At 39.9% G+C, this 27,280-nt stretch overlaps 1 protein-coding gene across 1 annotated transcript in view; it reads left to right on the forward strand.

Moving 5' to 3' along the window:
* LOC118272859 (serine/threonine-protein kinase SMG1) overlaps positions 1-26,933 on the forward strand; it is a 97,237-nt gene extending 70,304 nt beyond the window's left edge. Inside the window, exons 2-13 of the mRNA XM_050693423.1 lie at positions 18,147-18,370; positions 19,580-20,909; positions 20,995-21,234; positions 21,355-21,527; positions 21,664-21,791; positions 21,920-22,295; positions 22,620-22,830; positions 23,092-23,190; positions 23,272-23,469; positions 23,767-23,939; positions 24,355-24,446; positions 24,562-26,933. Of these exons, the coding sequence (XP_050549380.1) occupies positions 18,147-18,370; positions 19,580-20,909; positions 20,995-21,234; positions 21,355-21,527; positions 21,664-21,791; positions 21,920-22,295; positions 22,620-22,830; positions 23,092-23,190; positions 23,272-23,469; positions 23,767-23,939; positions 24,355-24,446; positions 24,562-24,806 (3,489 nt within the window). The 3' untranslated portion in view covers positions 24,807-26,933. The remainder of the gene's footprint in view (positions 1-18,146; positions 18,371-19,579; positions 20,910-20,994; positions 21,235-21,354; positions 21,528-21,663; positions 21,792-21,919; positions 22,296-22,619; positions 22,831-23,091; positions 23,191-23,271; positions 23,470-23,766; positions 23,940-24,354; positions 24,447-24,561) is intronic.
* The last annotated feature ends 347 nt before the right edge of the window (positions 26,934-27,280 follow it).

A 27,280-nucleotide genomic window follows, 5' to 3' on the forward strand; every position in this document is an offset into this window, starting at 1 on the left:
CAATATTTGCATGTTACTAGAGTCGGGAAAATTCAATTCCAATCTACTTGAAAAGTATTTGAATAAGAACTAACTCCCAGTAATGGGCTAATTTACGCAACAATGCAGGCGGCGGCCGGCGCGGGCGGCCCGGCCGGCTTACTATAACATCATAACTTTACCCAACTATTGTGGTGGAGCTTCAATAAGATTTTTTCTTGAAAATATGCTAATCTGATTGTATTGTAAGGTCAATAAGCTCCAAACATTTTTTAGTATTTGAAAGGCAGTACATTTATCTGTAGAGGTACTTATAGCAACATTCAAAAGTTAAAAAATAGCCACAAAAGCTGTATGAAGAAATATTGCAACGTTTGAGCTTAAAAACGCAGTAGGTTTTCATCAAATATTCCGTTTGACTGGTTTTAATGAAATAGTGGAGGCCTACAGGCGTGCAGCTCTGTGGCCTGCGTCGGTTTGTCTGTGTGTGTGTCGTTACGGATATTGGGGATGATCGATAGGGTGCAGATCGAGTGCAGCCTTGCTGAAGTGACAGGAAGACTCATTGCTCTGCGGAAGCCTGCTGTGTTATATGCTGGAAGGGTTCAAGAAGACAAGAGAAAATATTGTGAAATCGGGCGTTGAAAAATAAATAAGTTTATAGCTTAGTTATAGATATAAATACAGTATATTAACCATTAGTTAAACCAAATTAAAAATGGTTTATATCAAGTCTTTCACGTTTAAAACATAAGCCCAAAATATTTTTGTTATAATATAATTAAAATCACGCCGACTCCGTTAACAAAATCTCTTCTGCAGCGCCTAGACATACAAACGTTAATTAAAAACGTATTGATGCATAGATTAACAGGCAGATAAGACAGACATATTTTGCCGTTAAAATTAAACGTATCATTAACATAAAGCGCTAAACCCAGAGATTATTTGGTAATTCATCACGAGCTGAGCTCAACGAAACGTTCTCCCGTTAATTTTAATCAAGCAACATTTATGATTCATAAATAACGAATAAAACCATCAGTCAGTGTTGTTGATAACACAATGTACAAACATATTAAAATCTGACGGCTTTTGTAGTAGTAATTAATGCGCCTGATTGCTATTTCTAATTTTATCGTAGTCGCTGAAATTTTGAGTCACTTTGCATTCTTAAATATGGGATTATATTATGATCTCGAGATATTATTTATAATACTACGTGAAATGGTAAGCTGGTATTGGAATTATTAAAAAAATGTGTTAATATTAAAGTCATTGTTCATGTTAGTTCTATTGCAAAATAATGTTGGTCTTAGTCAGTGAAGGATGCTATTGCCAGTAATAGCGCTGTTACTCAGCTACAAGGTTTAAACCAGAGAATACAAAAATTCGTATATTATGAAAATCCTAAAATCTTAAAAACATTTTCAATCCTATAACTTTACAATAAAGTTGCAAATCCATTAACGAATTTAAACAGTTTAGAACAACTTAATGTGCTTTACTAGTAGTTGAATAATACGCTCGTGAGTTCTCGTCATCCATCGCTTGTCGCTCAGCCGTTGCTAATGCGTTCGCTGCAATCATCATAAATCCTCCAAGGTCAGACGATGTGAACTCTTTAACGAAATGTGGGTACTCATAAATAATTTCTAGTTATTTTTCGGTAGGCAGAAGAGAAAAGGCCCCAACGTTGACTTAAAATTCTGTGTGAGAAACAATGCGTATAAGAAAGGAATATATCGACAAATTGTGTTACGTGGACCAGTTTCAGTTTTTGTTGGTACTCAGGACGGCCTTGGTATGTTCTCTTCTATATTGTTCTGTAATATAAAACTTTGCTGAAGGATTTATGTTTTTATCCTTAGTCTTTTCAACACTGACCATTCGCCTTTATTTCGTCTTGAAACATTTTGATTTAGCACTTAATAATACTTTCAACAGAACTTTAACTTCGTTTACCATTGGATGCACAAGATGTGTAAAACATTGATTTTAATTTTCAACTCTCTCCAGACCTCTTAACAACGAGCGAAGGACGTTAGTTTAAATTAAATCGTCTCCAAATTGTCTCAACAAGGATAGTAACAATAAAGTTTTATTCACAAAATAAAAGTATTGTGGACGCCAGTCGTTAGGTGACGCGTGTGTACAAGTGGCGCCCAACGTGGGACTCTTGACCTTCTTGTAGTGAGCTGCGCTTTGGCGGGTAGTTTCATGTTCCAGAGGATTATGTGTGTTTATACACACAACAGGAGCTTTGGAGATGTGAATAATGGATGCCGCAAGTTTGATGAGGACGGTACTTCAGTTAATAGATAATCCGGTGACAGCTGACATATTTTACTTCGTATAATACACACGTGTGTTGAAGACAATTCGTTAATTAATAGGAGGTCAAGTATATTTGGGTGCTGCAATAAAAATTACTCTCCAATTAAATTATGAAGAACGTTGAAGTGTACTTCAAACTGTCAGTCACATAGTAATTGAGTAATGACAGGTCGAGGCGGTGACCATGTGACCTATGGATGGAGGAGGGGGGGGGGACTACTGCTGCAATAATTTATTTAAAAGTGTTCCACGTAGTTATTACATCAGTCCTTGATGTTCACGATACCGACCACTACAGGTATCAAGGTTCATTGATACTGTTCTCTGTAACAAATTGTTTCTATGAACATTCTATTTTCTTCTTTCTATATCGAAAATGAATGGTTTCCTTATAAAAATATTAAATTTTTATGTCAGGACAAAGCCTACTAGTGAGATGTCACAAGCAAACCACTTAATAAGATTTTATTTCATAAATGATAAATGATATTTATTTCTGTAAATAGGTTATAAAATAACACTTTTACACGTCATAATGAATCAATGTCCAAAGACTAAAGGACAATAAAACAATATTTTAGTGAACTTAGACAATATCTTTGTGCAAATAGTAACCCCAAACTAAATAATATAAAGTATACACAAGCAGGGCTTAATATAATCTCTGTCACTGCAGATTAAATAGGCGTGGCTAACGTTCGGTACTAAAACTTAGTATTTTCGTGTTAGTTTAATTAATTCCATTAATATGGAACAAACTTGCGTAGTAAATACATGTTGAAATACTAGCAGTTACTCGCGGTTTTGCGCGGCGACTGCGTGAATTAGCCTATGTATCTCCTTATTCCTAATAATTCACAAGTAGCATAAAGAAGTTTAGTAACTTGTTCATTGCAAACAAGCAAACGCTTAAATAATGTAAACGAATCATTAAACATATTATTAAATATCGTAACAACGTACATAATATTCTTAATATTGGAAGACACACTAGCTATAGTTTCAATATACATTTTAATATGTTATTAACAAACTTACCTCAGCGTGAACCAATTTCTAGTTAGTAACAATCTAAGCTTATCTCATTGCAACACTGCACCTAATCCTAATTCACAATGTTCTAATATACTTCAGAACAATATTAATAATCTTTTAAGGATTACAAAACTGTTTAACGAGGTAACTTGACTAATTTCGAGCCACTTTGGTGGCTCATAGTTATACGCAGCATTGCGCGACAAACGACACGGCGAGTTATCATGATTCTTTTTTTATTTATGAATAAATAGTAATGATAGAGCTGTGCAGTGTGTAGCAATTATATTTTTGATCCCTCGATAGTCGAATCATTCACTTTGTTCGGATAATCGAGTTAAAAATCAATTACGAGTCGCGACCCTCGGCACGAGTGTTGATTGATCAACGTGAGTGCTATTGATTGATACAATATTAATATTGGGAGGCGACGACTCAATCTGCTTCATTTTTTGATCAAATCTCTCCTTTGTACTTGGAATTAGAGAATACAACACAAATGTAATCTCCTAATGTTATCTAACATACAACACATACTTATTTCGTTACTACGATAACAGTTATTTCATTATATTACGTGAAAGCGTAACAAACAATTAGTCTCACATACAATAATACATATTTAATATGGCCGTTGTATGTAAAGCGATCGTGACATAAATCGACATGTTCACGTAACCTAGTTATAAATAGCTCGCATTAATCAACTTATTTATAACACCGTTGTACCGGAATAGCAGTCACACTCGATATTATAACATATAAGCGATACGTTCCCGAAGATAATCAGACCGGCCATCATTTCCGTACTCTGGTATCCATGGAACCAATTTACTTAGCTTCGTGGTGGTATTTTTTTCCATTGGAAATTAAATTAAATCACCAATGTAGTGTGATCTAGTTTAACATATTTCCTCAATTCAAAATAAATTCAGCTTTGTTTATCTGTTACCTGACAGGTTAAATTTCTTCAGCTCAAAAATAGCTAAAAATTTTAGTATTAAATTCTGTATAAATAATGAAAACTGAAACCGTACTATTTTATTCACCAATAAACTGAGATAACCTGCCACTAAACCTTATCAATACTATTCATAGACGACATTAAATGAACTTTTAAACCCCGATACAGGTCCATTATACACATACGGTAGCAAGGAAGACGCCATAACTATAATATTTTTAAAGCAGTCTGTAGTTTGATTGTGTACGGGCAGGTGATAGCTCTGTTACAGCCGTTGGGAGGCGATTGAAAGAGGTATAACCATAAAAAGTCCTCTATCGAACTATTTTACGACACCATCACCGAGGTTATAGCACATACTGCCGGAATGTTTGAAATCTGTTTAAAACATGTGCTGTGCACCACACTTGATTATTCTCATGTGACATTGTCTCGTTGATGCTTGGTGTTCAGTGTTGGATTAGTAAAGAGTTTTGTTACCAAAGAGGTGTAATTTCATGGTAACGATGTTTTAAATTATGTGCGTAGACACATGTTTGTAAAGTTAATCATCGTCGTCATCAGCCAAAAAACGTTTACTGCTGAATAAATGTCTTTCTTTGGTCTTCCACGACCTAATAATAACTCATAATGAATGTATATTAAATTTCCCCACTTTAATTATTGTGCGTTCGTTCAAATTGAATCGTTCATATTGCGACTAATTACATGTTCACATAATGTGATTCTTCACCTCATACCAATGTAAGTAATGTTGTATGTTGTCAGAAAAAAAAATTATGATTCGTCAGTGTGGTCTGGGAGTAGAATCAAAAGACACGGCGCGACGTACTCCGAGTGTACTTCACAAACTTTTAATTACCTCGGCCGTCATTAAGTCGCCGTCGACTTACCATACGCAGGGTTGTCGCCTGACTGATAATGGAGATTTCACTTTTACATTATGTTAGAATATGTTCTGAAATATCTCTTTTGTGTTCCATTTTGTATGTTGCTGTTACCAGTCTTAAATAGGTTTCAATATAATAGTTTGTGTCTAGTCTATTTTATTAATGTTGTTTTATTTCATTCACAATTATTAGGTTCATTTCAGTATTTGCATTTTAATACAACAATAACAAGCACCTGCTCAGCTAAACAATTAATTTAATCTCCATTACATTCAGCTGCGGTACGGCTTATAACGAGATACTTGGAAAGTTTTCAGGTTAATATGATGCAGGTGGCAGCCCTGTCGACAGGTCAAATGTCCCTAATGGTGTCCAATTAACTAAGCCCGCTCTCTATTTACCGAGCTGCTGTACAAAATATGTCATTAAGTTAAATAAAACCCTCGACTCCATCTCTCATTCGCTGTAGCAAACATTTTTATCTAGTAACGTCCAAGTTCGATTTTATGTTCCATTCTACTTCTAATCTTAATTATTGTTTCCACTTCCTTCCCTACCTTTAACTCATTAAAAACGTTTGTTTAATGTACTAAAAAAAGATCCAAACTAAAATCAAAATTTCGTTCATTAAAACATTTTTACGGATTACAATTTAAAATTTATTTAATCGCTGGAATATTAGCAAGTTTTATATTTCATCGTAAAGTTTAACCAGGATTACAGAATACAGTGGGTTTGATATTAAATCTACAGCCAGATAAAAAGACGTACTTTCGGTAATTTATTTCTGTCTCTCAAATGTCTATTTATTGACATTCAGAGTGCTCGGAGCCGTTGACGAAATAAACAAGATAACGAATATACAGGGCGATGCTATCTTATAAACACTTGTACTGAGCGCTTCCAGCCCCCAGGGGCTGCGATATTCAATATGTTACGTGTTCCTAAGGAGCCGATTGGAAGCGGCAAGCAGTGGTCTATGCAAAATACCGATCGAACCCGATGTAATCTCGTAGTTGCATCTCGTAGTACTAACTTGGACTACGTGCTTCATCAAACCTGATCTAATGATAACAATATTCAGGTTTCTCTTTTTAATAACGTATTTCCTGTAAGGAGATCGTTATCAATTTACTCGTACTCATACAAATCGTCTCTGCTTTTGAATCGTTTAACATATTTCGTGTAAAAGGCGCATTTAATATATTTCTTGTGAGTACATGACAATTGAGCGGAACACCTGAGATCCATTGTAGATTGTTGTGTCGCGTCGCGTCGCGTTGTGTCGCGTTGTGTCGCGCACAATGCTTTGTTGTGTAATTGCCTTCTTTGATCAATTACAGATAGCAATAGGCGTCCTTTCATATGTATAATTGCTAATTTTCTTCGCGATTCTATTGCCTGTAATGTTTTGTACGGCGGGATTAGTGATGCGAGCAGTTCCACATGAAATGACAATATTTTTTCGATATCTTCTAACGTTTGTTTACATTTCTTCCAGCAACAAACATTGTCTGGTAGTGGGAAACGTTCAAGTGTCTGGTTTTGCCAATTTCCCGGCAACAGAACGATGTCAAACATTGTACAGATGTTCCCAACAGTTCTACAAAGCCTGTTCGCGGGCGAAACTATTAGCAATAATCGTAGTATTGTTTTGAACTCACTTTAAAGTTAGAAAGGGTTGAAATGTTATGTTTTCTACTTAAACCACTTATCTAGTTTGTTTTATATTCAAAATAAATTACATTTAAAGTACCTTTTTATAAATATTTCATGAATACGATGTCTTTACACATTTGTGCAAATTGTCAAGTTATTGACAGTTCTTTTGATTCATTAGTTGTGTGTTCAAGACATTTCTAGAAGGGCAACACGTTGGAGTGGCGATCGTAATGTGTTCATCTTGCATTCTTTATTTACTCGTACGAGTACTTGCACGTATGAGTCGTAACTAATGATTTATGATGGTGCAGCATACAGATATTGCTCTTCCTTGAAGTCAAGTGAGAAAGAAAGTTATTTTTGTCCTTAGGAATGTAAAAAGCTTCCTTATATCTTCGCCGAGTCGCAACATAAACAACAGACTTCTTATTGCTAATATTGCAATTTCATTTAAGATTACATTGGGAAAACCTGGCATATTTATAGTACATATCACATTGTCTATCTAAAGTAATAAATAAGTGCAGTTTACAATTATCTCCACGTCGGAATGAGTTGGTACATTAGTGTTTCAGTGAATGTGCCATCTATTTCTGTGGCGAGCGTCGGTGGCGCCATCTAGTGCAGTTAATGTGCACACTGAACTTGACTCATCGTCTGTCTGTTACATTTTAAGATGCAAACATGTTATCAATGAGGTTATTGCTCACATTTTATGTAATCTTAAAAAAATATGTAGTTTATAAGTAAGTTTAATATATCAATAATAATCAGAAGCTTTAGAAATATGATTTTCTAGTGAAAAGTATTACGAGTATTTTCATTAACGAGTTGAAGTAGCTTACTAATGAGTCGTGGACGTGAATAATAAGCTGCAAACAACTCAAAGCCCTGTGAGTCTATAAATAGAGGTGATTACTTGGATTTATGTAAGATTTCGTTGTCGCGCGGTACTTTAGCTCGATACCCTTTATCAGCTTAAAGGCTTTGCTTACAGACATGTTTGCTGTCTTATTTTTAGATACAGACACTTCTTGATTTTAGATTCGGAAATTTTGAAAGAAGATTCTGATTCGGACTGTTCAATCAAACGTGTATTGGAAACAGATCGTGCAACTCAGTCCCTTTTACTCAATTTTGTATAACAAAAAAGAAGTTGTATTTATTTTATCCTGTTCAAAAATTCCATCACACAATTCATCGACAGAATTTTTATTCTGTAGCTGTTTCTAACTCTTGTTAGTTACTTGTATACTAATCTCAAGAATACTCCGTAACTCAAGCAGAATTACAGTATAACAGTCCGATCTTTTCCGTCGTGCATTCATCAGGACATTACCCACATGAGCAAACAAGGAACTGAATAATGTCGTATGTTACATTTCAGTCGTTCTCGGTCGGACTCACACAACGTAACGCACATTATTAGATAATGTACTGAAGCCATATGTATTGTCACACTATTGTAAACGTTATTCGTTCCGTGTAAAGCACTATATTATGCGAATGGACTAGTGACAGTAATTTACTGTTACAACCAGACAAGGAGACGCCTCTGCATTAACCTTCGACTAACCCGACTCACAAGCTTCACAGATTCGAATCTGATAAAACAACATTTCCCTACAAAAAGTAACTAGCCATACACTATAGTTGATGATAACAGCGAGAACAAATTGTTCCAAACTGCCAACATAGCTCGGGGGGTCGGCAGTAAAATAAATCAAAAGCGGCGTTGACCCAGAAAGTTAAAAGTTTACACACTTAGAGGATATAAAACCCGTTGTAATGCTAGTCCACTTTATGATCCCACAAATGGACAAACATACATATTAGAGACACGTGCTATTCTCGTTTGTAGGTCACCTTCATTTATTAGTAACAAGTGCTCCAAGATTGGAGGTTCTACGAAATCTATTTCTTCCTAGAAGTCATGTAGAGCAATCAATCCGACCTAACCTATTAATGTTCTATTCATAGTTTAAATGGTCTCTTATCAGACATGATAGTCGAGCTGAATTAACATCTGGGTCAATACATGCGCCATCAAGACTATCAGCTGAATATATCGGTAAAGCTAATATCCTGGGCATTAGCCGCATTAGCCTGTTATCAGTTCCCGGCGGCAGCTCGCTTTGTGACATACAAAGATGCGTATAATGAGCTCGATGGATATCTTCAGTGAACGGATCCTTTCAGACAGACCTCGTCTCGCCAGCATCATAAACGGTCTGACATAACCTGATTAATGCCAGATCGTATTACCATAGCAGATATGTCATGGCATAACAATCATCTACCCTGTCAAGATACTATCTCCTTAATAAGCATTATATTCAATATCCTACAAGAAATTCAGAAGTTAGTTGTCTCCCCCAGCGCTTAATATTAATATTCAACAGCAAAAATGAACCCTGTAACAATCACAGCCAGTTTCTATAAACTCTTTGAAATATTTAACATTGTTACTAACTGTACATCAAAAGGAATCTGGAATCTGTGATCCCAAATTCATATACAAGTTTAGTTTTAGAACTCAAAGGCATGATGGCTATTATGTATTCCGAAAGAGCTGGAGCATAATTTCGTAACTAGTGTAGGATTGCTACGGGCTACGAGCTACGCCGTAGCAGACTACGCTCGTAGTACTACGTAGCTGACTATTCCTCAAACGACTGACTAAACTTGATTTTTGTGTTGTGGTTTGCAACTAGTCTCCCTTCTGTTATTTTATTATTGTACTCGTTTAAAATAGATCTTTATTTTAAGGGTAACGTTAACATGAAAATTGTAGTTTCATTTTGCAATTACCGAAGAAGTTAGGATTGAAAGCTGTCATGTATGAGGGTGACGATACTATGGCGTGCAGCAGAAAATTTTATTTCCTCTACTCCTGAGTGACGTGTTCAATATTCGAAATACGTCATTTATGAGACGAGAGAAGCTTGTTGATATGGAAATACAATATTTTATTACTTTCTATGTATTGAAATTTTGGTCAGTAGAATTATTGAGAGTGAAAAATTAAAGTCCTGCTTGGAATTTTTGTGGACTAATGCATGGTCACGTCCAACCGATATTTCATCTGTAGATTACCCTATACCTAAGCAAACGTGAACCTGAAAAGGAGAATTTTGGAAAATGGCCGTATTTTCCAATCACATTATTTTCCTAAAGTGAATATTTTAAGTCAATCTTTGAATTGATTAATGCGCATACCGTACCTAAATAGTATTTGAATTCGTATCTTGAATACATTGAGTGGGTGGCAGTGTAAATGAAACGTGACACAAATATAAACACGCTGACAACTGAACACGTCTATTTCATTTGTGAACGAATCTTTATCACGATCATTTTAATATCGCCTGACATTTGTTTGACTGCTCATCGTATAAATGGCAATACAATATTGCTTTATAAAGTTTTGAAATAATATCGCGTGTTTTGAATTTTATATTTAAGTGAAATGATAAAGTTGTTGTCTGAAGTGTAATTTATGTATTTGGAGTGGATATAGTTGTATATATAGTAAGTTAAATACAAGTACTTTAGCAATTATGTAGTTTAACACCAGTTAGGTTTTTTTTAACTTAAATGGATAGATTTAATTATTATAGTATACTTGAAATGTATACTTTAGTAAATAGCAGACAGATTGAACGCACAGCACAGCACAGGTCATAGAACTGCTCGCTTAAATTCACAAATAAATACGAAATATATTTCTTTTAAATTTTAATAAAAATGCGAGTCAACGCAATCCGTAGTCTGTAATCAAATCAATTTAACACGAAGATGCTTTTATTTTGAATGGTAACGAGTGTTATTATCGTTGAATTAATTTCTAATCGAATAGAAATCTTTTAGTTTACTTTCAATGTTAATAGGCGCATCATGTTGTTTGTAATTTAATATCGTTCACTTGACTGAACGATGAAACTAATGTAATGGAGTTTTTATTTGTCTTTTGGTTACAAAAACTGTTTGCCTCTCAAATGGTTTCGTTGTTAGTTAGTTTTGGGAATTGTGTTAAGCTTATTTTCCAGAAAAACTAAAACTTTTTGTATTTTTTATAACGTATTAATGTGGTGACATTATATTTTATCACTTATTCTCGTGTGTTCGTGTAGTAACATAATGTCGACGTGTAATATCGTGTAATGTGAATAGTTCCCGAGATCGTGTCCTCACATACAGACACGCGACGGTAAATCACTCGCCACTTATGTGTGCTGCCAACCTACATCATGTGTCCTGAATGTTATTCTTAGAGACATGTGTTGTTTCCTGAATTATTTATTTCTACTTCAAACCATGTTTTTCATATCAATTCGCTGGTTTTGTTTGCCTTGGTTCCAAATTAAAGTTTTGACTGAAATACTCTATGAATCTTTAAAAAGAAACAATTATTATTTTGAGTAAAACATAAACGTGAATTGAAAACTATAAGCACTGGAAGACTTTGAATTTATAATATCGCCTGAAGTCCACAAGATTTTATCCACGACCATTACAATTTGGACCTTATTGTTATCCATCCCACTCAGTTTCAGAGCTCTAGTGATTCCACATTTTCGTGACTGAGTGTGAAAGTTTGGCATTATACTGTTACGCCGAACGCTTTCCACTTAACTGTTCACAGAATTGAAAAAACTAAGAATAAGTAAAAAATTCAAAGTCCATTTACTTGGTAATCTAGGTTAGGAAAATAAAGTGAGACCGAAAATTAGAATTCACTTTGTTGTAAGGCGTAGCCAATATTGGGTCTGAGGTCGTCTGCGGTTTTGTGGTATTCATAGTCAAGCACCTATGTATATTGCCAGTCATCATGAAAAACATGAAGTGTATTTGTTGAGTTTTTTAGCAATTAAGTTAATTAGACCGTGTTGAAAACATTACCTGTCCTGGCTTTTGCCAATATGATAGATTGTAAAACTCTGACTGACTGATTTCATTCGTAACTTGAAGTTCTACTCTCTTTCCGTCCAATGACAAGATAATTCTTCCATATCTAAAAGAGCACAATTCATCAGCGTGGTTCAGAATTGGGGCAATATCTCTCGGCGAGATATTTTTGAACGCGCGGCCCAAGTTTTAATGAAGTGTCGCCCCTCAGGCTCCGAGTTAAAAACTAACGCCAACTGCTTACCAGCCCGCACTTGACTAGAACTTGCGAACCAGTGGTGACATCTGTGGAAGGGATGATGGATTAACTCGTCATGAGCCACTTGAACTCGAAGTAATATACTATAGTATACTAGCATTTCGTAAATTGTATCTACTATCTTTGATTTAGAACATCACTAAAACCTAAATCAAAATTTGAAGCCGAAACCGTTTACAATGAATCCAGCTCACAATGTCTGTAACGTCGAGCCATATATCATAACCACATGCAAATAGATAGTCATCAGAGTGAGTCCTCAAAGGCAGCGCAAACATTTCTTACAAAGGGCCAGCGGCGGCGTGAATTAAACATGGCCGCCGTACCTTTGACCTGTAATTAGCTCCCGTAATTGTACACACGGCTCAGACGAGGGCGACTTACTAAGTACTCCGGCCTTGTATGTGATATGAAAGCGTAAGCTATACGATTTAAAAACTTCACAAAGTACTATGTGACTTGTATATAAAAATACAATATATGTATAAGTAATATATTGTATTTTTATAAGACAAGTGGTAAAGCGCCACCGCTTCATGGTGGATATCCAGCCCAGTTGCACGAAGCGCTTCGTTTCAAGCTTTCTTGTGCGAACATCTAAGCAATGGAATTCTTTGCCACCAAAACCTTTGGTTTCCTGAAGGGTTATTACCTGGGTGTCTTGAAGACCCAGGAATTCATTAATCATAAATTTTACCTTGTTTGAAAACATCAAGCAAGGTAAAATTTTACTGGCTTATGGTCCGTATATGTTTACTTTGATAAAAGAGATGGGATGTAATACAAATGTGTGTGATGGCAAACCACAACTTATCTCGTCACGTGTCAACAACATGACGAGTTGTTCCAAAGTTGAGTTCATAAATCTTGTAGCACGTTAGCTCAAATAAACTTCCACACATAGCACAAACTTTCTCCGCCGCCGTACTTCTCTGCTAGTTAATTATTTAGCTGCGTTTTCACATTTCAAATATTAACCTTCCAACAAGAACAGCGTCTTGATTTCGAAGAATTTTAGTGAAGAGAAATGTTAGTAACTACAACATTTTACCGAGTAAAGTTGTCGGCGGGACATTAGTATTTAGTGTTCGAGGCGACGCCACGAGACGCCGCGAGGCGCTGGGCAAACTTTATAAATGTTCTCGCTGTTACTAAATGTCATTTGCCACCCCACAGTTTTGTAATAATATTGAGGGCTTATTTTTAATAGCTACTTAAATATGACTAAGGTTTTAATTAAACTAGTAAGGAAAAGCTTTTCCTAAAAACTGAAGTTAAACAACACTCCATCATCGCGACAACATCAAAATAAATTAAAGCTTGAAATGTTTATTGCGACAATTTTCCGAGTACACATGAGACCTTCGTCTCCACAAAGCTAAAAAGTAAACCTCGCGAATCTCCAGCATTTATTATTAATAAGGTAAAGAATGTACTCATTGAGTGGGCAGCACGTGCATTGTGTCCGTACTAAATTGCTTTCCTGGATCGTACACTGTCCAGGTATGTACATCACCAACCATTGGTTGAACATCTTTTTCTTCAACTAATAGTAATCTAGAAACCGGTTGCCATTTACAGACATTTCCCACATACAATTATAACCTCCTCATGTTTGACCTGTATTCATTGAATCAGTGCCCAGTGGTGTGTAAGTAACTCGTGACAGACTCCGTCCGTCCGTCCGTCCGTCCGTCTGTGGCAGTCAGCAGGTGACTGGCGTCCATGTACACTGTCTGGCCCGCGGTCACAACTAGGCCTAATGTACTGTTAATCCCTTTACAGATATACGATTAAAATGTATGTTACTGTCTATGTAATATACAAGTATAATGGTTGGGTGGATTTGTAATAAGGATCTAATTAGATGAATGTTGATTATTACATTAACACCCAATCTTATATGAGCCTGTAATAAGTTGCTGTAATTAATTAATTTATTCAGTAGTCGGTGGGCACTGTGTGAGCTACCTCCAGGGAAGCTACGTATGTAAATATTAATATGAATATTTAATAAAATGTATATTATGTTCGACCAATATTATCATATTATATGGAGGATTACACGTAGGTGTACCGGCCCTACCTGTATACAGGTGATGACGCACTACATTATATTATGTATATACACCGCTATATACATATACATATGAACAACTATTTAATATGACTTATAGAAATAACTGCCTTTCCAGAACCGCATTGTCGTTTTGTATTCGGGAATTCAGGTACAAAATAATAGTGTTTTGTGGTGGAATTATTTGACCCATTTCACTTTATAAGTTATTGAATGAACGTTCAAAGTAACCGCGGCGCCCGGGCACCGTAACGATATTTATTAAATTGTAACCATTACGATTGTGAAAGTTTCAGCCTTACAAGTGCGGCCCGCGGTCAGGGAATTATTACAGCCACTATTGTAATAATGTACTGTTATTGTTACCAAGTCGCTGTGTTTACTTGCTTACAATATACAAATAGAAACCATAAAACATAGCTTCTATTAAAGCTAATTTTTCCTTTGTAATAAATATTTTAGTGACGTATGTCGAGCGAAGGGACATACAAAGTTTTCTTTACATTGGTAACTAGCTTCTGCCCGCAACTTCGTACGCGGGATCCCGTTCTCGTTGGTATTTTGGAAAACCCTTGGTACTAAGTATCCTATGTCCGTCTCCTGGTTCTAATTTCTACCTGCCCACCAATGTCCAGCAAATCCATTTAGCCTTCCTTGAGTTATATTCTTTTTGATACATATAGATATCAATTTGTAGCTAGCAAGCATTTCGAATGAAAACAGAGTTAAGGTATCAATGCTAGACGTCTACAAATAGAGCAGGAAGAGGAAGTGATACAGGGTGTGCTCGCGTGTCCGCCTTAACGTAACGCGACGCTGAAAGCACTCAACTTGTATTACCGATGGCCTACACTCAGATCATACTGGGCTTGGATACGGCGGACTTTCTTAGGAAACCTTAATCATTTTATGTAACTTCTTGAGACCCAGCTATTATGCGATTTTGTTATGAACGGTATATTGATTAGAAAACTAGTTCAAATATGAAACAAGACTCAACACTACATTTTACTTTAGCCCGCCTCGACTTCGCACGTATATTAGTGTTTGTCTTTTATATTATGCAAATTGTAGATACAAAAGATCCTCTTGAATCTTTCTATCTTTTAAAAAAACCATACCATATTCCATTGCATTTTTAAATATATCTAAACCGACAGCGAAGAATTTGTTTTATACTATGTGGTAATTTCAATCAATGTCTAAATTAAGTGCATATTGCACCTATTGCCACCACCTACTTGTTGTACACCTATTTTGAGAATGTTCACAGTAACTTTTAACACATCTCTAGTTTCAAAGATCGGTGGCTACGGGTCTACGTCGCTACGCCGTAGGTTGCTACGCCGTAACTCGTAGCACTGCTACGTGGCTACGAGTTATCATGTTGCATTGTGGTCTTTGTTTGTTAGTGGGATTGTATCTGCAGCTCTTTCTAGATGTTTGTGAAGTATTTATTTAATTGCAATTTGTAACTGAATTCTTGAAATGTTAACATTGGAGTATAAACTTGCAATTCAAAAATTCCCAAGCCATTATTTTTAATTATTCGGAAATAGCATTTATATATAAAACTTTTTTTATTTAACATCACAAATTTGTGTAAGTGAAAAAGCTCCTTGTAATATTTATTTAACGTCCGTAGAGTTTATGAAGTAATACGGGTCCCCTGATAGCACTAGGTTTACTTAGACGTCTAAAAACATGTCTGCTGTGGGTATAACGGCCGGTCACTGGTTCTTATTTATTTTCAATCGCACAAGTACAAAATTGACTGCAAGGTGAGTAGATTAACTGGCCAACGGACGATGTCCTTCACGATATTCATAGTAGAAGTTTCTATTGCCCAAATTCAAAATTTGGAAATATATTCTAAAAAAATATACAGTAATAATGTGTCAGTGATTAAATCGAAGCACTAGTGAGGGTTCCTCACATATCTCGTCGCCTGAAAGAACACACTTAGCCTGTCATTGTGGTTGTTCATAATGTTCACACTCCGCGCCCTCACACAATGCCTCACATATACAACCGATGAATTGTGTGAGAGCGTGGAGAAAACCGCGGTATAATATAAGTATATGAGTGTTAGTGACATCATTGTTATTGACATATAATTTCGTTGTTAATGCCCAAAACCTTAAATTATTACTAAATAAGCTTCTTTTCCTAAAAAACCTAGATATGTATCTAAAATTATTCGCAGAATTGTATTTTACAGGCGAACATCGGGACAGGTGAATCTATATTTTTTATGTTTCTGCTTCCTGGCGATCCGTTTTCCAAAAATAAGCCACTTGTTGTGAAACTATATAACTTTTTTTGAAGTCAGCTAAATAACCAGGAAATCCTATAATTTTTTTTACTCGCACAACTTTGGAATCGTTGCTTTGCTATTCAAAAATTTACAGAACAACGGAAGCTAACAGTAGTGTTTCTAGTTTTTCTGTACAGTTTTGTTCTATGTACCTATAGTGGCGGGGCGACAAACGGTGGAATTTTTCAATTGCGTAGCTGACGCCGCGTCGTGTGGGAATGGATGTGTCTCCTCGGGGAGGCTGTACTTGTAAACCTTTATCTTGTAAATAATGAGCCGTGTTTATTGTTAGTACGTACTACAGAATTATAACGTGACGAGTGTTTGCTTGTATAGTTCTACTTACTAGTCAATTAGCTACTGAACTTAATACATGGAAATAGAAGCACATAGTTACTTACACATGTTAAAACTATACAAAATCTTTTCATTCAAGCTTATTCTTACTTTTTATAGTCAATAAGGAAAGTATGACATGACAAACATTTCAATTTATAGTGAAGCTTTTATTCTCATCTTTAAAAAACCGGCGTATAATAAATCAACATATCTCGTACAAATATTATTTCAATACAAAACATTTCCAATCAATCACTCAAGTAATTTAACCAGCCACAACTAACATAACCCTTCTCAAAAGTAAAAATAGTTGTACAACAAAACAAAACCGATCATGTTGCGGGACGCCGCCGAAGGCTGGGTTACATTAAACATTCAGCAGGTTACAGGCGAAGGTTTCAGCTCGAGTATTTGTGAGCGAGGCCTTTGTAGCACCAACTTAAATATTTCCTGCTTCCTCGTCTTTGTGCGTGCCTTGTAATATTCAGCAACGTTAATGCACTTTACTATAGCTATATATACTATGCTATTTGTTATTGGGATGTAGATGACATATTTTGACATAACCTCGTGTAAATTTTGAATGATCTGGTAATTTTTCAAGAGTATGGTTGATCCCTTAGATATAAGTTTAGCTACCGGACATCGGAAGCTGGAGCGTCTGTAAACTGCCTCTCTCTACTATAACCAAATACTATGCACAGGAGTTACCTGTTCACTATGTTCAACCTTAGATTTGCGCACATTATATTATACGCTGGCAAGTTATAATATAATCAGTGGAACAAGACGCTAACTCACACCAACTTACTACACCACACCGTAGTTGAGGCTCAGCGCCTTCAACCCGCGCCGCGTGCGACCTGTCGACAATATTACTGTTACTTATCTGCACATATAGACATTAATAAAACATCCTGTATTGGATATATTATAATTACCTACAAATTGTTTTAACTAATCCTGTTTCTATACGTTTCCATGTTTAATTAACAATTTAATTGCATGGAGCTGATTTCGATTCCAACAAATAATTATACAGAATTAAGCTCCTACTATTTACTAATTACGCGCTCTATCAAAGCAGGAAATTGCAATATATACGCTATTAGGCTGGTCTAGAATGGGTGCATTCTGTGGATTATTACTTATTTAGGTCCCCCGCTGAGAGTCAACCAGTGAATTGGGTCAAACTAGGCGGCCGTGGCCTAACAAACTGCAGCGGCTTATTAACGCCGCGAATTATTCCTGACTGACTGTGTTATTAACTGACTTGACTTGGTTTTGTACCATGTGAATTGAGTAAGATCGGTCATGAAAACGCAGCTTCTATTGTATTATAATAAATAACTTAATGATATGTCCTTGTTCCCCCGCAGGGTATATTCCGGCTGGCGTGCGAGCACGTGCTGCGCACCATGCGGCGTGGCCGCGAGACGCTGCTGACGCTGCTGGAGGCGTTCGTGTACGACCCGCTGGTGGAGTGGGGCGGCGCCGCCGGCTCCGCGGGCAAGCGCCGCTGCACCGCGCGCGACGTGCGCGCAGCGCTCGCCATGATGGCGGTGCGCGCGCAGGAGCTGGCGCATCACTTCACTGAAGTCACGTGAGTATCTGTGACTCAACAATCCACGATAACGTAACACTATTTTCGTAAAAAAAATAAACGCGCACCGCCGTGCCGTACCAGTAAGATCCGGTTTTTAATAAATGTATGTTTAGACTAGCCAGTCAATGTGTATACGTCTGCATACTACATTTCTAATCTCACAACAAGTACGATACGTAAAGACGCGGCTACACTAAGACGTATATTTAGTGCGCATTGCTTTGTTACGCGAGATTTACGCGCCGCAGTAAATACAACGCGATATCTGACGGGATGCGCGTCTTAAAATGCATTTATTTATATTGCTACTAGGGATGAGCCAAACAGACAGAAACAAACGTTAAACAGACTTCGATTGCGGATCATAATATCGTCTATACCTACATAATATTATATGCAGTTTTATGTAATGTGATACAGTAATTTATTTTATTAATTCAGTGGCTACGTTGCCGAATATTTCTTTCAGTATCAATATTTTTTATAGTGTTTATTTAGTTTCATCGGCTAAAATTTCTCGCATCCCTATTTATTAAATCAGTTTTCAAGTGTATTTATCATTCAGCGTTAAATTGAAAGCACTCTCAATCCGTCGGCCGCAATACGTTAAATATATCGAGGCCAGTCGATACCGCGGCCGGCCAATACACGCGAGCAGAACAATGTTGTTTACTATGAATGAATATTGTTTAATAGTTCACTGAGCTGACTAAACAAACAACGTTATCAACAAATGCTACGTATATAGATAAAGATGTGACAAGCCGACCGTGTATCGTATATCTATCGAGTTCACACAAAACAGACTAATTATTACATTTTTTGTTACTCGTGTGATAAATGGTTGAAATGAAAGCACGTAGTTCTTAATGAATTTATCTGTAGCCAGAAGTTTAATGACTTAGTATAGTATCCTTGATGGTTGGATGCTACCGTGCATAACTTGTATTCGAACTCCTGATACAATTGTTACGAGACTATTGGTCACTAGACGCATGTATGATAAGATTGAAATTCATAGTCGTCTTGTATTTTGTACTTCAGATCAATCTATGTTCGTATTCAAAGTTTATTCTTCAAATATAAAACCATTGTCACTTTGAGTTCTCTCTGAATTATTAATTTTCCGCATTCAATATGCTTCGTTAACAATTCATTGTCGCCTGTGAACCGTAAGCTCTCAAAGTCAATATCATTTTGTTTCAGAGAACAATTCCTGGCTGTACTGCCCGATATCAAGCAGTGCGCCGAGAAGTGGCTGAAGGAAAACGATGAGCTGAAATCAGTAGAGACTCGCTTGCAGGACTGCCACCAGCAGATGGCTCTGATTAAGGAAATAGAAGCGTATGGGCCAAATCTAAACAGCCACCCGTTGTACGCGATATCTCAGAAGTACTCCTCTTACAAGCAAGCGAAGAACGCCGTGGAGGACTCGATGAAGGCGCTAGTGAAGATACTTAACGAATTTGATACTCAGATAGAAAACTTCGCAGCCACCACAGAAGCTATCAACGGTCCGCAACTAATGGCGTGGGTGCAAGAATTCTCCGGCACCGACGAAGAGGAACAACCGATATTCGAACATATAAAAGACTTCCTTACTAACGCTGGCCAAGCAGCCATGATATCGCAATGCGAACAAGCTGAGACCGAACTGTATCAAAGCATGAAGCAGACCCACCACCTCGTCAGGTCCTGCCTCGAACTACTCTCGCAGTACGTGGCAGTGTCGCAGTATTACCCGCAGAGTCACACCGAGTACCACCGCGTACTCGTGTTTAGGAAGTTAGTAGCTGCAGCCCTGGAGAGCAAGTCTCCCGAAGTGTGTCGCGACGTAGCTAACCAAGTGGCAGCCCTGATCAATGCTGAGAACAACAAGGGTGACACATCGCAGCAGATCATTAATTATAACTACCGTCTGCAAAATATGAACGCTGAAGCGAATGCCAATTTGACCAAAGCTATAGAAAGACTGCAGTTGGAAGGTGGCCCTGATGCGCTGGCCTTGGCTCAAGAAGCATACAGAGAGGCCAAAACTAATATTAGTAACTGGGTGAGGGCAGAGGAAGGCGCAGGAGAGGCGCTGGAGTGTGTCGTCATCGGCATGCTCTGCAACCTGAACAGGAGGTACCTCATGCTGGAGAATGGTGCCCAGAGCGCAGGGGATTGTCTCGTGGACTTGACATCTAGAGAGGGAGAGTGGTTCCTGGACGACATGAGCACGTTGTCCATGCAAGCGGTCGAGCTGCTCTCTTTGCTGCCTTTACAATCCGCGTCGGCCGAAGACGCCGCCATGCCAGTCGCCGTAGAGTGCGTCCGGAACGCGAACCTGCTCCTAGCCGACCTGGTGCAACTGAATTACAACTTCAGCACCATCATACTGCCCGAAGCGCTGAAGAAGATACACTCCGAAGACCCGTCTGTGCTATTGATGATCAGCGAGCTGAACGCAGTGATCATGAACTCCCCGGTGCCACTCAACGAGCTGCTGTCGCAGTTGGAGCTTCATCTTAGATACTTGGTTATGGATATGGAGGTGAGTTTCTTTTGGATGTGTCATATTTTAATTGTACCTTAGTAATACCAATGACATTCTGTATATTAATTAATCTATGTTTCAGTCTCCTGCCAGCTCGGCGCCCCTGCTAGCCGCCGAGGTACGGTCGCGGTACGAGGCCCTCCTGTCGGCGCCCGCCAGTGAGGCGGATGGCCAGTCCTCCGGCCGCATGTTGCTGATGGGCTTCAACGGACTCTTCGCGGCCGTAGAGCTGCGCGCCAGGGAGTTGGCTGATCACCTCGCGATACCTATCCCTCCCGCATGGAGGAAGATCGATCATATCAGCGAATCAATGCACATGTCGGTGAGTGTACAGTGTATGCTTTAAACAGACTTGTAAATCTTATCACTTACACGATTCTAATTTGAATGAAGTCTTGAAAAATTCTTAAAAGTACTGAATATCTTTAATGATTGTTTGCAGGCGGCGCTGCAGAGCGGTGCGGTGCGCGCCGTGCTGGAGGAGGTGTTCCTGGTGCGGCGCGTGCAGACCGTGGCCGAGGTGTTCGCCATGTGCGCGCAGATGGGCTGCGCCTTCAACGGGACCGGCCCGCCCACCCTCTTCGACGACACCGCGCTCTGCAAGCCGGTCCGGAGGTGAGGAACTATCTCGTGTATTTTATTTATAATTACTTTTGTTAGACCATGAGCTTAGACGTTAATTAATTTATTGAAGTATGTATGTGTTGATAATGTTATGAGACGATAAACAGCATGGTGTGTCTCGGTCCAGGTTCACGGCGGAGTACGTGTCCCGCTGCGTGCTGGGCGTGCAGTCGAAGGCGCTGGCCAGCGTGCTGTGTCTGCTGCTGCGCCGCGCCAGCCTCGACCTGCACGCCGAGGTCGAGCAGAAGGAAATCGGTACGTGTTTAGTTATTGTGTATTTGATTTATTGTTTCAAACCTTAATAATGTAATGGCGTGTGCTGTATTAGGTGTGCTGTTACTGTATAATTAGTGTCGGTAAGAGCAAGTCGTCCGTGATTGCAGGTGCATCGTGGAGCGTGTCCCTGGAGTCGCTGTGCGAGAAGGCGCGGCGGCGCTGCGCGGGTGGCGCGGGGCGCGAGCGGGGCGCGGGGCTGGCGCGGGCGCTGCACGGCGCGCGCGGCCGCCTGGCGCGGGCTGCGCGCGCGCACACCGAGCACGCGCGCCGCGCCGCCATACTGCACCGCGCGCGACTCACGCACGCCGCGCACACGCAGCTGCACGCTGAAGTACTGGGCGCGGGGCTGGGGCCAGGGTTGGGCCCGGGGCCGGAGCCCGGGGCGGCGCTGGCGCGGCGCGGCCGCGACCTGGCGGCGGCGCGGGACCGACTGGTCGCCGCCAGCACCAAGGCACACACACTGCTCACTTCCGCACACCAGAGGTAACCATACAACAATCATTTAGTCATATTTTTTTAAATTACAACTAATTGAATAGATTAGCTAAAAGCAAGTTAATCGTCGTCAACATTCATACGAATATTAGTTCGTCTACAGTAATCCGTCACGATTGTTTTCAAGGCAACCGTTGCATGTTAATTTCCTGTGAAGCAGTGTTACCATTCTGGTCAAATCAGACCATTGGCGTTGAAGCATGGATTTTTCTATGTAAATATAATAACAAATTAAAAATGACCGTAGTAATAAAATGATGTAATTGATGTAATCGTGTATGTACTAATGTAAGTATCCACGTCGGTTTGCAGAGTGAAGTGGGGTGCGGGCGCTAACCCGGCGCTGGCGGGCGTAGCTGCCGCGCTGTGGGCGGCGGGGAGTGCGGCGGCGCGGGCCTCCGCGCTGTCTACCGCGGCCGCCGCGCTGGCTGCGCACGCGCATGTCGCCGCCGCACTGCGGGCTCCGCGCGCACCGCCACGCCACTACGCGCAGCTTACTACTGCACTTGCGCATTGGGAGAAGGTAACTACACTTCCGAACATTTACGTTCCTAAATATATGCGCAACTCTGCGGATAGCATCGAAAAAGCTATAACAAAAATCAATCGGTAAATAATTGGTTATCATATAGATACCCAAAATAGAAACTTATATTAAAAATATCATATTATTTATTATTGACTTCATAATTTGCAGTAAAAGGTCTATGACGTGAAATAATATATAAATCATGAATCAAGTTTAATAAAATATTAACCTTCTAACTGAACATAATGTTTGCAGGCATGTACCCTGGCACAGAAGTACTCGCTGAAGGTGTCCCCGGTGGAGGAGTCACTCATGGAGATGTTACATCCAGAGGGAAACATTGACACACAATGGGTGAGTTCATAAACACGTGTTTAAATTAAATATAACCGCATTGAATCATGAATTGATGTAATTGTATACTGTTATGTACAGGTGGACAACGTGTCGGCCCTGCTCCGCGAGATGATATCGTCCCTGAGCGGCGAGAGCGCGGCGCTGCGCACGCGCATGCGCGCGGCGGGCGACGAGCTGCGGTTGGCCGCGGGCCGCGCCGCGCCCGCCGCCGCCGCGCGCGCCTCCGCACTCGCAGACCTGCGCGCGCCGCTCGCACTGCTCGCCGCCGTCAACGACGTCAGTACTCACTCTACTACTACTACTTACACCTACTTCCTACCAGACGACATCACATCACTGTCTACAATCCTAAACTTCTTCAACTTTTCTATTAAACTTTAACTTTACATCCGAATACTAGCATGTAACTATGCCATGTAACATTTGGCTGATCGAAATATTCTCTTGTTTTCTCAACGTGACCAAATCGACGGAATCTGTTTCCCCTACGATCTAAACGAGCTCTTCCATTTTTAACATCATTAGACATCTAATAAGTAACAACAAATTTAATCTTTTAATATTATGTTGCAGGGTAACAACCCGGCGACGGAGTTCCTGTCCCGCGAGAAGACGGTGAGCGAGCACATATCGGCGCTGACGGCGCTGGCCCCGGGCCGCGACGCGGAGCCCCACGTGGGCGCCGCCTGCACCGCCGCCGCGCACCTACTCGACACGCTCGCCGCGCACCACGACGCGCTGCAGCAGTCAGTACCACTATCTATACTAACTTAATATTATAAAGCTGAAGAGTTTGTTTGAACGCACTAATCTCCGGAATTACTGGTTCGATTTGAATAATTATTTTTGTGTTGGATAGTCCATTTATTGAGGAAGGCTATAGGCTATAAAACATTACGCTATGACCAATAGGAGTCGAGCAGAGCGGTGAAACCGCACGGAAGTGGCTAGTATTCATATAATTACCAATTATCATAATCTGCGTTCCACAACAAGAAGCAAATATATTGTACGTTTACATTATATTTTCTCCTTGAGGTTTAAGTCAGACGAACACGACCCTAAAGTCGCCGAGTAACTATAAGCAGCAAATGTCTTGTTGTATATCTGTCTCGTTGCACTATTTAACCATAATACTAACATGGCACATGTTCCCCGCAGACTACACACCAACTGGCCGTCGGAGCCCAGCGGCCGCCGCCTCGCCCGCCAGCCCGCGCTCGGGGCCGCGGGCAAGCCCACCACCAGGCAGGGTACGTACACACGCTGGGATAGCTACACTTTACAGTTTATTGTCTGTTACTCATACTTATACTTTTATAATTATGTTGCGAAATGTGTATGTGACCAGTATGTATATGTTTCCAGGAGGAGAACGCAACGCGGTGGGGGCCGGCGTGTGGAAGCGGGTGCGGCTGAAGTTGGAGGGACGGGACGACACGCTCGGCCGGGACACCGCGCCCGCGCGGGACTCGAGCTCCGCCCGGGAGGCCGGCCGGGAGCCCGGGGGCAGGCGCCTGGCGCTGCACGAGCACGTGGACGCCGTGATCCGAGACGCCGTGAGCTGGGGGAACCTGTGCCACATGTACGAGGGCTGGATGGCCTGGGTCTGAGCCCCCCGCCGCCGCCGCCCGCTGCGCCTGCGCCTCCCGGCCCGTGCGCCCGCGGACGTCGCCAGCTCGCGCCCCCGCGCCCCGTAGTGCGCCCCCGCGCACTGCGCCCCGTCGGCCCGCAGCCCGGCCCGCGCCCCGACAAACACCGGTCGCTCGGTTTTGGATCGCGTTTTTACTAGTTTTATCGTTTTGTTCGTTTCGGTCAGCTATGGGCGCTGTCGGCTCGGGCCGTCCTAGGGTAACATATTGGTTTCGTTGAAGCCGCTCGCTCGCTCGCTCGCGCGGCGCCGGCGACCATCGGCCGGGGGCGGCGCCCGAGGCCGAGTCGGGCGCCGCCCGCCGCGCGAGCTCAGTCTCTCGGCGTAGTGTCACTGGTGTCTGGGGCCCCGGCTCGCCGGGGAGTCGCCTGTTTCGACCATCGTATCACTAACATGACGCAGTCCTTGACACCCGACTTCTATATAATATTACAGAAACATAGTTGTTACTTCGAGTACGATACCGATCTGGTGTTATGTTCGAGTAAACTTAAGTAAATGTTGTTTGTTATACCCGTGCAATAGCGTGTTTATTTAAATAAACATCTTCAAGTCGAGGCGACAAAATTTTACATTTATGTGACGATATTGGCGTACAAAATTTATTTGTAGCTCGTATGTAATACTTTTAATATAAAAATATATAAAAAAACCAAAAAAAAAGAATTAAGATAACGACTCGATCAGTGCAGAATGGAAAATACTGATATATTCATTTTTCTTTCGTAGAAGTAATTCGAACGACGACGTACAACGTACGACTACTCTGAAGTATCGAGCACTAGTGCCGCTCTGTGTCTAGGTTTATATTCCACGTACTAGCAGTTTACATAGAAAACTGAATACATAGAATTTTTTCTGCACGTCTCTCGCTAGCTTCAATATCAACGTATTCATATAAACAAACATTAACTGTGCTGCAGTATATTCTAACGCATAAATGTATCTTAATGTAGAATTAATTTAGTTTACTCATTTCCTGTCCAACTTGCAATGTATTACGAAATAGGCGTCATCCACTTACTGTAATACTATAACTATGTGTTTATCTTTCAGAATTTATTTTCGAGTAATAATATCATCTTTGTAATTTAACACCTTATGTACTGTTCTATAATGTCCTTTTGTAATGTAAGTCACCAACCGTGTTGCTCCTACTGCTCATAGCATCAACTTATGCCTCAACTAGTACATGCAGGTGGGTGACGCCATAGTACGATCACTTTTAATTTATAAATATTCTTTCTGTATTCATATTCGTATGCAGAAGTATAAATCGCAAATTAACTGTGTGTAAAACCAACCAATTTACTAGCTTGCAATCAGAAATTATTCCAAATGTTAATTATTCAACCTATAATCATACCTACTGTGTGTAGATCATGGATATGTAATAATTCATAAACATAAATCAAGATTTTCGATCATAAATTCAAAAAAAGTGTAACTTTAATCTGAAAATGAGGTTTTTAAACAACAAAAATTTTGTATGATACAATAAATCTGTTGAGTACAGAATCCTGTGCCGATATGTTGTAGTTTGTCTATCAGGGAATGAGTATTTAGTAACATAATATATTATATATCGCAACGCATTATGTAACCCTCACGCGCGCCTGTGTGTGTGGGAGCAAGCAGAGCCAATGGCCGAGTGTTTGTAACGGTGGATGCATTACATAGCACTAACTATTCGCACACCCTCATTATATTCTACATAGAAAACACTTATATAGTAAGTGTTAGATATTTGTCACTGTATCGGACGATAATAGTGTAGCAACGCGAATGTATACCCTGGCTCCATAAATATAAGTAAATTAGATGTAAACATGTGTGAACTGTAAGTGTCACAGCAATCTGGTCGTTTGGTAGTAAATAGTCGCTCATAGAGTAATTGGATATCACTATAGCAGTGGATGTTGTGTACCGATACATACGTATTATGTAATCGACCGCGTGTAGTCGTCCCCCACATAATATAATGTACCATGTCTACCTGTTATCTAGTCTCCTGTCTGAACCGTAGCAATGCATCCATCGATTTCTGTTTGTATCGCTTCATATTAAAATAAATGGTGTATGTAGCAAACTGTGTTTTATTTCTCTACTTTCATTTACCTAGAATTATAAACAAAATTGCCCGTTTGGTCGACTGCGACTGCCGCACAAGGGGTCTCGGGTTCGATTCCCGGGTCGGACAAAGTATTGCCTACTGGGGCTTTTTCGGTATTTGGAATTTTTTTCATTAGTAGCAGGGATTCTGGAATTGTGTATGGTAACGGGCATATAATCCAGTATATGGCAATACTCTATTACTTGGGACTAATAACACAAATGGTGAAAAGTGTGTGTACATTGTATAACGGCGTTAGATGCCGTAATGTGCACCTCCGCCTAGCCCTTCGACGATAAAAAACATGACAAGCCACAAATTAC

The sequence above is a fragment of the Spodoptera frugiperda genome, chromosome 4 (assembly GCF_023101765.2).
Source record: "Spodoptera frugiperda isolate SF20-4 chromosome 4, AGI-APGP_CSIRO_Sfru_2.0, whole genome shotgun sequence".
Lineage (NCBI taxonomy): Eukaryota > Metazoa > Arthropoda > Insecta > Lepidoptera > Noctuidae > Spodoptera > Spodoptera frugiperda.